The sequence below is a fragment of the Haliotis asinina genome, chromosome 7 (genome assembly GCF_037392515.1).
Source record: "Haliotis asinina isolate JCU_RB_2024 chromosome 7, JCU_Hal_asi_v2, whole genome shotgun sequence".
Lineage (NCBI taxonomy): Eukaryota > Metazoa > Mollusca > Gastropoda > Lepetellida > Haliotidae > Haliotis > Haliotis asinina.
Window position 1 is genome coordinate 11,044,889 of NC_090286.1, and position 12,850 is coordinate 11,057,738.

The following is a 12,850-nucleotide window of genomic DNA, read 5'->3' on the forward strand; positions in this document are numbered from 1 at the left end:
ATATCTAAGTATGGTATAATAAGTGGTGTCAGAGATTTGAGTGCTGTCTAGGCAGCGAGATCGGCCATGGCATTCCTGGAAATGCAAACATAGCTCGGCAACCAACAAAAGACGATGTCGTATTGGCCAGTAGCAAGATTATTATTATACAATTCAATAATTTCTGTTAAAAGTGGATGTTTACTTGATGGGCTTTTAATAGCCTGATGGCAAGAAAGAGCGTCTAAATACATGATATACTGTTCATGTTTAGGGTGTCTTTGATTATATTTAAGAGCCATTAATATGGCGAAGCTTCATAAAGCAGTGAGAACCATTGTATCCCTCGATACAACCCCAGAGACGTCTTCCATCAACAGAATTACATGTTCTGTTACAGTTGCCGCAGCGACTGTCACACTTCACATCGGCTGTTAATATTGCTCTGTGATCTTGATCAACCATTTATTAGTTTTCGCAGAGGCATTTTTCGGTTTCTTTTCCTTGTGTTCGTTGAACAACACAATGTAGTTTATATACGTTTCGCTGTGGTGTCACTCACTTTTCACACACAGGTCACCCTGCCACCCTGCTTCGCATCCACCAGCACAGATCCCAGCAACATGATGGCATGTGTCGTTGTTAGCACAGTGGCCACAGGTTTTGTTACAGTTGATGCCATACCTACCACTGGGACACTCTGTTGACAAGAACATGTTTAAACGTAACAAACGCGCGCACGCGCGCACTCGCACACGCACACACGCACACACGCACACACGCACACACGCACACACACATCGACACTACTCCACTCTTAGTATAAGATTGCAAGCTGGTTAAGTAATCACCGGTGATTTACGTTTCAATTATTTTATGGTGTAAAGCTGCTATTTACAGCGTTAAACAACACGTCAGGTATCAGGTTCCTTATGAGAGATTGGGTCCGTCACACTCACCTATCTAGTTTGTGACGGACATGTGGTATATGGTAAAAGTATTTCGTGCCTGTATACAGCTCATGTGATTGGAAACAAAGTCAACCCTGCATGACATTCAGCACTACACGCACCGTCGCCAGTACAGGGTGCTCTTGTACAATGTCTAGCAGTATATTTCAGGACCCAGTTTGGGTCATACTAGGCTGTCAAATTCAGGACATGGACGCTTGCTGCAATGGTCACTCACATCTGATAAGTAAGTGTGAATAGTATGAGAGACTGTCGGGAAGAGCATTAAACTAAACATGTACACATCTAACTTGCTGTTTAACACAGATGACATCATCATGATATACAAGCCTGAAAGGTGTGCGCAACGTTACCATGCATCGATCAACAATGAACAAAGTAGATATTGCATTTTGAAAGTTGAGAATTATAACATTTTGTAGGTTATGCTATTCTTCAACCAATGTAAGCACAATTTATCACAAATTGATGTGGTCAGGCAGCAGACACAATATTATGGTGTCACAAGTGTGTATATAATAACAAGCATTACTGCCTATGTGAAAAACGTACCTTCACAGCCCCCCTTGCAGTTAAGAAGTGTACATGTTCCCCCCCTCCCCTCCAACCCCCCAAAAAAACACACACACACACACACACACACACACAGTATGCTCCATAATACTATGCCATATTCAGATGTATCCTATGTCAGGACAGGTTATAGGGTTGAAAAGCAAATTAGGCATGTTTCAGCAATACCTATTTTCACAACTTCAATCATTTTCATTGTTTTAGACATGCTTTGTGTGGTAGTCATGAACCCAAATCCGAAAGTAATTGGACATGGAGAATATTTAATATCTGCTGTATGTATATGTGGGATGATTCCGAATGTTGATGCACTGCCAATGTTTGTGGGTGTATGTAATGGAAAAGTATACTTCGTAAGTGCTTCTCAATGTACAGGGTCGTATGTGTCCGAAAATTATCACTTTCTTCTATCGGAAATAATGTTATCGAGTTAGCAGCTGTGATAAGGTCCGAATCAGATCATATACCAATGACATTTGAGTTATTTGGGTACACCGTTATTGTGCTTTGAGTCTGAACATTATTATTCATGGCATGATAATACAATTAAAGAGGTATATATACGTCTTTGATAAAATGAATGCCATTTGTTCTCCAAATAATTAATCTGCGAGGTTTGAAATATATGTGAGTGAGTGAGTGAGTGAGTGAGTGAGTTAACATTTAACGTCACATCGGCAGTATTGCAGCCATATCGTGACGAGAGCATTCTTAAAAAAGATATCTATGTATATGAAAAAAACCTGTCGACGAAGGACAGTAAAACAACTAGAATATCACAATAAGAAATAAAACTAGCGTGAAAAGTTAAAACTAATATTCCTATTCAGACAATACAATATAAAAACAGGCTATATAGATCACCAACAACTGAAGGTAGATCACCATACTAGGGGCCATGGGGACTTACAGTACTTCTGCTACCTGCATGGTCCCTATCTGGATTTACATCATCCCCTCAGCTGCTGGTGATTGTATGCAAGATTAGCTACAAAGTAAAATGACACATATTCTACGGCTAAAACAAAATGGAAGATCAAATTTGATCAAAGTGCTTTAACCCCCCTCGAGGATACAGCCACTAACACTCTAAGTTACTAATTCAAACTTCCAAGCATAAAATATCTATCTATTTACAATTCATTTAGCAAATCTAATTCTTTTAAAAATGCATTAATTAAATGAAAGCTAACAGAATTAAAAAGATCCTTCAAAGTTCGTGAATTAAAATATATATCCCTTGTGATGGAATACTCAACACAGTCAAGCAGGACATGCTTGACTGTGATTCTTTCATCACAAGGGATACATATTTTAATTCACGAAAAAAACGGAGGATCTTCACCTTTTAATAGATACTCGTGAGTATACCTCGTAAGGCCAACATCGTCGCATAATGACCTCCTCAAATCTGGACTGACAACCCAAGTAAGTATAACCGATATGAGGTTTTATTTCATGTAATGTATTTATACCTACTTGGGTGTCCCACTTCTTCTGCATCAGATGACGGATATAAGATCTTATTGTAGCTTTATAATCTGAGTATGGAATAAGAAGTGGTGTCACAGATTTGTTGAGTGCTGCTTTTGCAGCAAGATCGGCCATTGTGTTACCAGAAATGCCTACGTGACTAGGTAACCAACAGAGGACGACGTTGCACTTGCCGGTAGCAAGATTATTGTACAATTCAATAATTTCTATTAACAGTGGATGTTTACAAGACATATTTTTAGTAGCCTAAAGGCAAGAAAGAGAGTCGGAATAGATTATATATTGTTTATGTTTAGGGTGTCTTTGAATATATTTAAGAGCAGTTAATATGGCGGTAGCTTCTGCGGTAAAAATAGAGCTGTTATCTGGAAGTCTAGAAGATATTGTTCTCGATCCAATGACAGTGGCACAAGCTACTGCGCCACCGTCCTTGGAACCATCTGTAAATAAGGATTTATAATTGCTATATTTAGTTTTTAATTGATTATATTCTTGTTTTTATTGTTATTCATTAGTTTCTGATTTTTTAAATGTTAGGTCAACTTGTGGCCTAACCAACTGCCAAGGAGAAGAAGAAAGGAGACGAGAGGGAGCTATGCTTTCCAGCCCAATGCCGGCCGAAGAAAGAAAGGGTTTAATTCTGTGTCCTAGAGGTGGAACAAGAGAAGACCTCTTGTCGTACAAATGTTCATAAAGCGGATTGAACACACAGTCATAGGCTGGGTTAGATTTATTAGAATATAATTTAGTAATGTATTGTAAAGACAATTTTATACGGCGTTGTGAAAGAGATGATTCATCAGCCTCAACATAGAGACTGGCAACAGGTGAGGTTCTAAAAGATCCAAGACAAAGTCTTAGACCTTGGTGGTGGACAGAATCTAATAGCCTGAGGTTGCTTTTACAGGCTCCACCATATACAAGCATATGGAGCCATAATCAAGTTTTGACCGGATCAGTGATCGATAAAGTTGCAGGAGGGTAGCTTGATCCCCTCCCCACTTAGAATTTGAAACGACTTTCAACAAGTCAAGTGCCTTCAGGCATTTAGTTTTGAGGGATTTGATATGTGGTAGAAACGTTAAATGCGAGTCAAAAATTATTCCCAAGAACTTTGCCTCCTTTACAACTTTTATGGGAGATCCATTTAGAAACAGTTCAGGATCTTTATGCGGTTTACATTTTCTACAAAAGTGTATACAATTAGTTTTGGATTTAGAAAATTTAAAGCCGTTTTCAAGATACCATTTATCTATTTTATTTAAACACAGCTGCAGTTGCCGTTCAATAGTATGCATATTTTTACCACGAAAAGAAATATTAAAATCATCCACAAACAATGATCCATCAATTGAATCGTTTAAAACTTTTGACAAACTATTTATCTTGATACTAAAAAGTGTGACTGACAAAATACTGCCTTGTGGAACACCCTGATCCTGATTATAATGATCAGACAGAGTAGAACCTACGCGAACTTGAAATTGTCTGTCATTTAAAAAGTTGGCTATGAATTGAGGCAAACGACATCGCAAACCGAAATCATGTAAATCTCTCAAAACGCCATATTTCCAGGTTGTGTCATATGCTTGTTCGAGATCAAAAAAGACAGACACAGCATGTTGTTTATGAATTAGTGCGTTTTTCACAAATGATTCCAGTCGCACTAAGTGATCGACAGTACTATTTTTACGGAAACCACACTGTATATCTGTGATTAGGTTATTTGTTTCCAAGTACTAAACAAGTCGATTATTTATATCATGCGTTCCATGGTCTTGCAAACACAGCTAGTTAATGAAATCGGACGATAATTGGACGGATCCGTGTGATCACGTCCAGGTTTAGGTATTGGTACTACTATGGCATCACACCATGAAGAAGGAAATTTCCCAGAAGTCCAAATATCATCAAAAATTGATAAGAGTGTCTCTAAACAGGTTTCTGGTAAGTGCTTCAGGAGTTGATAATGTATGTTATCAGCTCCAGTAGCAGTGTCATGAGCTTGATCAAGAGCAGTATGGAGTTCATGAATAGAAAACGTTTCATTATAATCTTCCCCATTATCAGAATTGAAATTAATAGTTTTCTTTTCTTGTTTTTCATACTGCTGGAATTTAGGTAAATAAATAGAAGAGGAAGAGTGCCTAGCGAGAGTTTCACCCAGTTTATTAGCAATATCTGATTTATCAGTAAGTAACTGATCTCCAGGTTTAAGATGATGGACAGTGGATTTAGTACCTTTACCTTTAATTATCTGGACCATGTTCCACACCTTGGACATGGGTGTCCGAGAATTTATTTTGGATACATAATTTTGCCAAGATTGGCGTTTGTTCTGTTTAAAAGTACGCCGTGCTTTAGCATTTAAAATTTTAAATTTATTTAAATTATGCACCATAGGATGGCGACGGAAATAATGTTCTGCTTTTTTCCTTGCCTCCCTAGCTTGTTTGCACTCATCGTTGAACCATGGTTTTCTTATGTGTGGAACTGCAGAGGACTTTGGGATACACTCATCAGCTATGGAATTTAGTTCATCAGAAAAGCATTTAATAGCATCGGGAACGTCAATAAAAGGTTCAGGTTTAAGTGTTTCAGCACACAGTGTTTCATATAAAGCCCAGTTAGCCTTTTTAAAATTTCGTCTTGATGATGGAGGAACATCGGATGGAGTTACAGCTTTTAATACAGTAGGAAAATGGTCACTTCCACAGAGGTCATCGTGAACTGACCATTCAAATTCATTTAGTAGTTCTGAATTTGTCAATGACAAGTCAAGAGCAGAATAGGTCCCTGTACCAGGGTGTAAATATGTGTTGGAACCATCATTATAAATACATAAATCATTGTCAGAACAAAAGTCTTCCAACAACTTACCTTTAGCGTTTGTAGTCACACTTCCCCAAAGTGGGTTGTGTCCATTTAAATCTCCCATTATAATACAGGGCTTCGGGAGTTGGTCATATAGACCTTGAAGATCGGTTTTGGCAAACACCGAAGATGGTGAAATATAAAGAGAGCATAGTGTAAACTCTACGTGTAAGGTAACTCTCACAGCAACAGCCTGCATATTAGTATTACGTGGAACAGGGCTTTGAATAACGTTTTGTCTGACTAGAATGGATGATCCGCCAGTGGCCCGATCACCCGGAGGTGAAAAGCAATGATATGCATTAAAATGACGAAGGTTAAATGTATCTGTTTGTTTTAAATATGTCTCCTGGAGACATAACGCTGAAGGTGTGAAATCTTGGACTAATAGCTGTAATTCATGTAAATTAGTCCTCAATCCTCTGCAGTTCCACTGTACAATATTATTGGAATAAACTATCTTTTGGGGGGATTTATTGGGGATCTACCCCGCACTCTTTTGGAGGGCGACAAGCTATGTGCCCTAGTCTGGACGTTTTCAGAAACGTCCATGTCTTCAAGAGACCCATATTTATTAAAGAATTGAACTTTATTTTGTGACCCTTTAGGAGGTCTGCCACTTTGTTGTTTTGAAGCATCAGGTTTTGGCTTCGGTTTACTTTTCACCGTTTGATGATTATCAGCTGTTCATTGAGACTTTGAATGTGACTGAGATGATGATGATTTGTGATCAGAAGACGACTTTGAGGTACTAGGAAGTGATTCCTCAGTCTGTGATGATATAGCAGGGTACAAAGGCTGTGGTGAATCACAATTTACCCAAGTCAAGGTAGTTTGGCAGCCTGTGGTTGATGTTGTTTTAGAGCTAGAACCCGATGATGTTTTTGCTCTTGTAGCATAACTTTCTGGAAGATCAGATCTCTTTACCAGTTTTTTTGCCTCAGAAAAAGAGATATAGTGTGCAAATTTTATTCTATTGATCTCCATTTGTTCTTTCCTAATTGGACACTGTTTAGAAAATGAAGAATGATCGCCTGAGCAATTGGTGCATTTTTTATAATCACTGTCACAATCTTCTGTTGTGTGTGTCTTCTCACCACAATGAGCACACACAACAGACAATGTGCAAGTATTCACAAAGTGTCCATATTTCTGACATTTAAAACATCTTAGAGGGTTGGGGATGTAGGTATCAACTGGAATATTACAATAGCCTGCCTTCACTGATTTGGGAGCATTAGGACATGAAAAAGTAAACAGATAAGTGTTCGTTTTGATGGTTTCGTTGTTTCTGCGAGTTGAAAAGCGCTTGACGTAGAGTACACCTTGATCCTTCATTTCAGAACCTATATCAAGTTCCGACAGATCATCAAACAATCGGTCGCGATCTCTAACGATACCTTTGCTTGAGTTCAAGGTTTTGTGTGCAGAGACAGTGACCGGAATGCCCACGAAAGATTTGATGTTCAGCAAATCAGTTGCTTGTTGCTTTTCCCGCACTCTACTAGTAGGCTACCTGAACGTAAGCGTCTAATGTTCTTCACGTCCCCTGCAATACCCTGAATACCCTTGGATACAGCAAAGGGGTTCAACTTTAACGGTGCCGTGTCAGGAGTCTCAATCACGATGAAACACGGCCAGACTCAATCGATGCAGACGGTCTGTGGTCAGTATCAACAGGGTCAATATCAAGTGGACGTTTTGTTTTTTTGGTTGGGTTTTCATAAGCCATGGTTAGTGTAAATGGTTCATCATCCGAGCTCCCCACCCACCACGGAGTATCACAAGGACAATGCTAAAAACAAGCGGGCCTCCAGCTTGCAGCACCAAGGATACCCGGATGATATACTCCAGCAGAAGAATTAAAAGATTAATAATTCCACCAGATTGGCCCATGAACCATCGCCTTCTGGCATAGGACTCTAGGCAAATTACAGTGCAACATATTTCAAAATCAAAAATGTTTTAGATAATAAAACCAAGTCCAAATTTTCAAATGTGTGCATTGATAAATATAAAAAATACTCCATGCACAGGGCTTGGCATGACCAGCCGATTGGTTGAACCGGGCCCATTCGACCGCCCGTCTAGGCGAAGTCAGGGCCAAAGTGGTGTATTGAGCAACAGGAACACGGTTACAGGTCCCTATTGCCCTCAACCACCAGGATCCCCTCCTCCGCCGACACAGGGACGCAACCCACGGCAAACGGGTTGGTGGACCAAATATTCCCCCGGGTCCACTACGGGGGTGTCGGCGAGCTCTTAGCATTACCCAGCACCCACCACGAGGAGGTGGCTCGCCACGGGTGCCTTGAAATATATGTTTAGTGATTGTGTGAACACCTTGAGTGACATAACATACGTCTCGTTGCTTTCCTCAGATTTTATGATGAAGTTACGGCACAGATAGAGACACAACCAACAAGGAGATCATTTGATAAGGAATGTCTATAGACCTAGAGGGCAAATATTTCCCCATTTAGTCCAACCTCGAAACGATAAGTAAGACACACTGTATTCTTGAAATTGAGACAACAATTTATTCATTGGGCAGAGGTGTTATATTTCCGAAATCTGTTCCAATGTGCTATTAATTCCAGTCACATTTTCACAGTCTAAACTCTGTTGAAACTATTATTGACTTATCTTTATCTGTTATTGACGTATCTTTTGGCATAATTTTGTCGATGGTATAACTAGTGAAAACCTGAATGACACAATGACAAGAGAAGAAATATATCAAAACTGGATGTGATCAGCGATGGCTGATTTGCTGTCGGACTTTGTGACCGATGTTCTTTCACACGGGTGTTGATCGGTCGGGACATTTCGCGTATATAGCTCTGTCCAAAGTGTAGTGTAGTGTAGTGTAGTGTAGTGTAGTGTAGTGTAGTGTAGTGTAGTGTAGTGTAGTGTAGTGTAGTGTAGTGTAGTGTAGTGTAGTGTAGTGTAGTGTAGTGTAGTGTAGTGTAGTGTAGTGTAGTGTAGTGTAGTGTAGTGTAGTGTAGTGTAGTGTAGTGTAGTGTAGTGTAGTGAAGTGTAGTGTAGTGAAGTGTAGTGGACAGAGCTATATATCCCGAATGACCAACACCCGTGTGAAAGAACACCGGACATCAGTCACATCCAGTCTAACCCATTCACCTCATTAGCATTACAAAATGGAAACTCGCCAAAGCCATTCATGTCAGCTGTCAAAACCCTACCATCAAACGAGATCAAGGATATTACATTCCATCAGCTTATAATGCACTCCTCCAAGCCCAACCAGCTGTATAAACATCGGTGCCTTGTTAAACTACCCCTTACATTTGTACATCGGTGGCTTCTACTCCCTCCCCAATGTCTACCCACTGGTTTCATCACCTCAGTCCCCATCCTATTGTGTTAATTACCTTGTTACCTTGTCGTCTTCAGAAGTACCATTACACATGTAACTGTATGTTACATTCCTGCTTGACAACGGTGCAAGAATCTGCACCGAAACGTTGCACCATCGTAATAAGAAGTTGTTATCCATAAAGTTTTGAAGAGACATATCCTGCGACTGTTCACCGACCCGGGACATATGGAAATGATTTATGTTATCCAATACAGACCACATTACCTGTTGTACAGTCTGTCCCCATCCATCCGTCCTCACATTCACCATTTGGACAGGCTCCTCTGATGTGGTCACATGAGGTGGAAGACATCTTACAGTGTCGAGAACTGCAGTTTCCGGTACAGTTGGCACCGTATGTTCCAGAGGCACACACTGGAGAGGATACAGTTCATTCCAAAAGAAGTCAACATACGGATAACTTATGTCTGGAGTAGTTATTATTCTCCCAGAAGTAGTTCCTTTGAGCAGGACTCAAACCAACGCCAAAGTAACTAGGAAAAGCATACCAACTCTTCATAAGCTTTTTGTTCTTGAAAAAAAAGAGAGAAAAATATTTAACAAACCATCGTTCTTTTCAGAAACTATATGACGATTTGTGACATAGTTGTTATGATAAGTCAGCCAGGTAAGCGAGAAGCACGTGCAATGTTCATTTCGTCAGTAGGAGATGATATCATCACACTGTGACTCTGAATCGGGCATGACTCACTGTGGAGAGCACTCGTATGATTTATGACAGCATTAGTGTGTACATGTAGCCATGACCATTAGGTAAGAACCTTTGATGAAGAATGTCCGCAGACCAAGAATACAAATACCCATGTATTTTAATTTGAAGGAAGACAAAAAACTAAACTGTATTTCTGGAGATTGCAGCCATTAATTATAACGACAATGTATCAGTTGAACAGAGGCGTTATTTTTCGCTGCCATTTAGCTTCGACAATATTGCTCAGTTAAGCAATATTGCGTAAAACTAGAGTAAAACGTAATGTTTCCAAAATCTGTTCAAATGAGTTATTAATTACAGTTGCGTTTCTCAAAGTGCAATACCTGTTACCCTCGGTGGTAATTTCGTTGATGGTGTAACCAGTGAAATCGTGAACGGTCGAATGACAAGGGAAGAAGTAATCGCTTTTAGGAATTGAATTTGACTTCTCAGCAAAAAAAATGTAATTACCTTAAAGGTCCGAGAAATACTCGAACGAACATCATATATTCCCATGTAGACAATACAATTGCAATACTAGTCATAAATGTCGCCACATTACCTCTAGTACAGTCTATTCCCATCCATCCGTCCACACATCCATCATCTGAACAGGCTCCACGGATGTGGCCACATGCGGTGGAAGACGTCTTACAGTGTCGGGAACTGCAGTTCTCGGCACAGTTGGCACCGTATGTTCCATAGGCACACACTGGGGAAGATACAGTTCATTACAAAAAGAATTTTAAAAACCCTGATAAGTCATGATTGAAGTCTATTATCATCCCTGTTACAATCCGTTTGATTGAAAATTCAAAAACTAATAATCATGAAAGAGTCAAACCAACGCCAAAGTAAATAGGAAAAACATACCAAAATACACAAAAGTCTTTAATAAAGTATACTTGTTTACAGAAGCTAGTGACATAATTGTGGTGATAGATCATGTGACACCCAGATAAGCGAGAGGCACGTGCACTGTTCATTTCAGTAGGGGATGGTATGAAAACACATTTTGATTCTGAATCGGACATTGATTCACTGTGGAGTGCACTCGTATGATGGCAGCACTGATAGCCGCCTGTTGTAAACCACTTCAAAGTCAGTACTGATGCTCCACATTATTTTAACTGATTTTTGCCATGTATCTTGTGAATTCGCAGCCATGGATTCGTGGACTAGATTTTGAACGTATGTCAATTTAAACGTTGTGTTATTCCGGGCAATGTCATGATGATCCCAAACTTCGCTTGAATCGTGTTTACATCGCAGTGATAAGGAGGCAAACGTGAGACATCATGACTTCAGATGCTGGTCAATTTTATGACACTATGATACGGAGTATTGTCTATGACAACTAAGTTCTTTGGTAGTAAAGCCTTGAACACAACAGATCATCCAGGTAGATTTACAACCTACATTAAGCACAATGAATAGGACCCCTTTCCTTAAAGGCGGGTCTTCTTGAACATGTCTCTTCATTGTCATTAACCCATTGTGCTTCTGCAATGAGGCTTGTATTCCCCCAAGTCTTCTTTGCACGTTTGACGCATGGTACGTAAATAACTGTTTCTCATTCGCACATTATCTGATCTATCACAAAGAACATGTCTCACATTAGCAGTAACTTTGGTGTTCCAAAATCCGAACTTATAAAGATATTTCCAAAGTTGGCACTTAGATATTGAGAGGGATTGTTGTCCAGAAATGTAATTTCTAAGGCACAGAACAATTTCAGCCGTATGATTTCGTCACTTGGGCTACATCGGCTGCCCGGACCAGATATTGTAAGATGGATGGAGGCTGTGTTTGCTGTTGGGCATGATAATCCATGGCACTGCAAAGGTGTCTATTGTTAACGTTCTGCGCAACTGCGTTCGTGTGGGGTCTGACGTTGGCATGATGATAAAGGACAACCCACGGCAGCTGTTGTTGAAACAACAGGACAGCCGGGCGAAGCCTAGACACTGTAATACGTTTTGTCCATGTTGAATGTAGAATAACTAGGGAAGAAGTAACACCTTTTGAGAATTGAATTCGACTGTTCAACGATAAAAATGCATTTACCATAAAGGTCCAAGCAATATTGGAATTAACACTTTTTATCCCCGTGTGGACAATAAGAAGTATGTGATACCAGTCATAAATGTCTCTCACATTAAGACGAATAAACCTTGGTCAAAGTCAATTATCATACCTGATCATAAAATTTATATAAAACGATATCAGAATTGTCACAAGTAATTACCAGCAACTGTTTCTGGGAAATTATCAAATCTATGCTGCTAAGTTCCAGAATATAAAGACCGACAGACAGATAGACGCAAATGATACCACTTGTCATGTAACACACACACACACACACACACACACATATAGACACATGTATACATATACAATACACAATGTTAAATGTAGAATGACTAGGGAAGAAGTAACACCTTTTGGGAATTGAATTTGACTATTCATAAAAAAATGCAATTCCCATAAAGGTCCGACAAGTTTTGGAATTAACACTTTATATCCCCATGTAGACTGTAACAATTATTTGATACTAATCATAAATGTCCCTCACATTACCTGTAGTACAGTCTGTCCCCTTATATCCGGCCTGACATCCATCCCCTGAACAGGCTCCACTGATGTGGTTACATGCGGTGGAAGACATCTTACAGTGTCGGGAACTGCAGTTTCCGGCACAGTTGGCACCGTATGTTCCAGAGCCACATGCTGAATACGATACGGAAAAAAAACCATAACACCGTGTGAAAGTCTATATACTGATAAAGGTTACAACAATAAACCTTGGTCAAAATCTATTATCATACCTGTTCATAAAATCAGTATCAAACGATATACGAATTGTCA

General features: G+C 39.6%; 1 protein-coding gene across 4 annotated transcripts in view; it reads right to left on the minus strand.

The window, feature by feature from the left end:
• Positions 1-12,850, minus strand: part of LOC137290336 (multiple epidermal growth factor-like domains protein 10) — a 71,244-nt gene that overhangs the window by 11,262 nt on the left and 47,132 nt on the right. For all 4 annotated transcript variants that reach the window (XM_067821185.1, XM_067821184.1, XM_067821182.1 and 1 more), the window contains 3 exons: positions 12,563-12,712; positions 10,545-10,694; positions 9,496-9,645 (listed from right to left, as the gene is read on the minus strand). In XM_067821185.1, the coding sequence (XP_067677286.1) occupies positions 9,496-9,645; positions 10,545-10,694; positions 12,563-12,712 (450 nt within the window). The remainder of the gene's footprint in view (positions 1-9,495; positions 9,646-10,544; positions 10,695-12,562; positions 12,713-12,850) is intronic.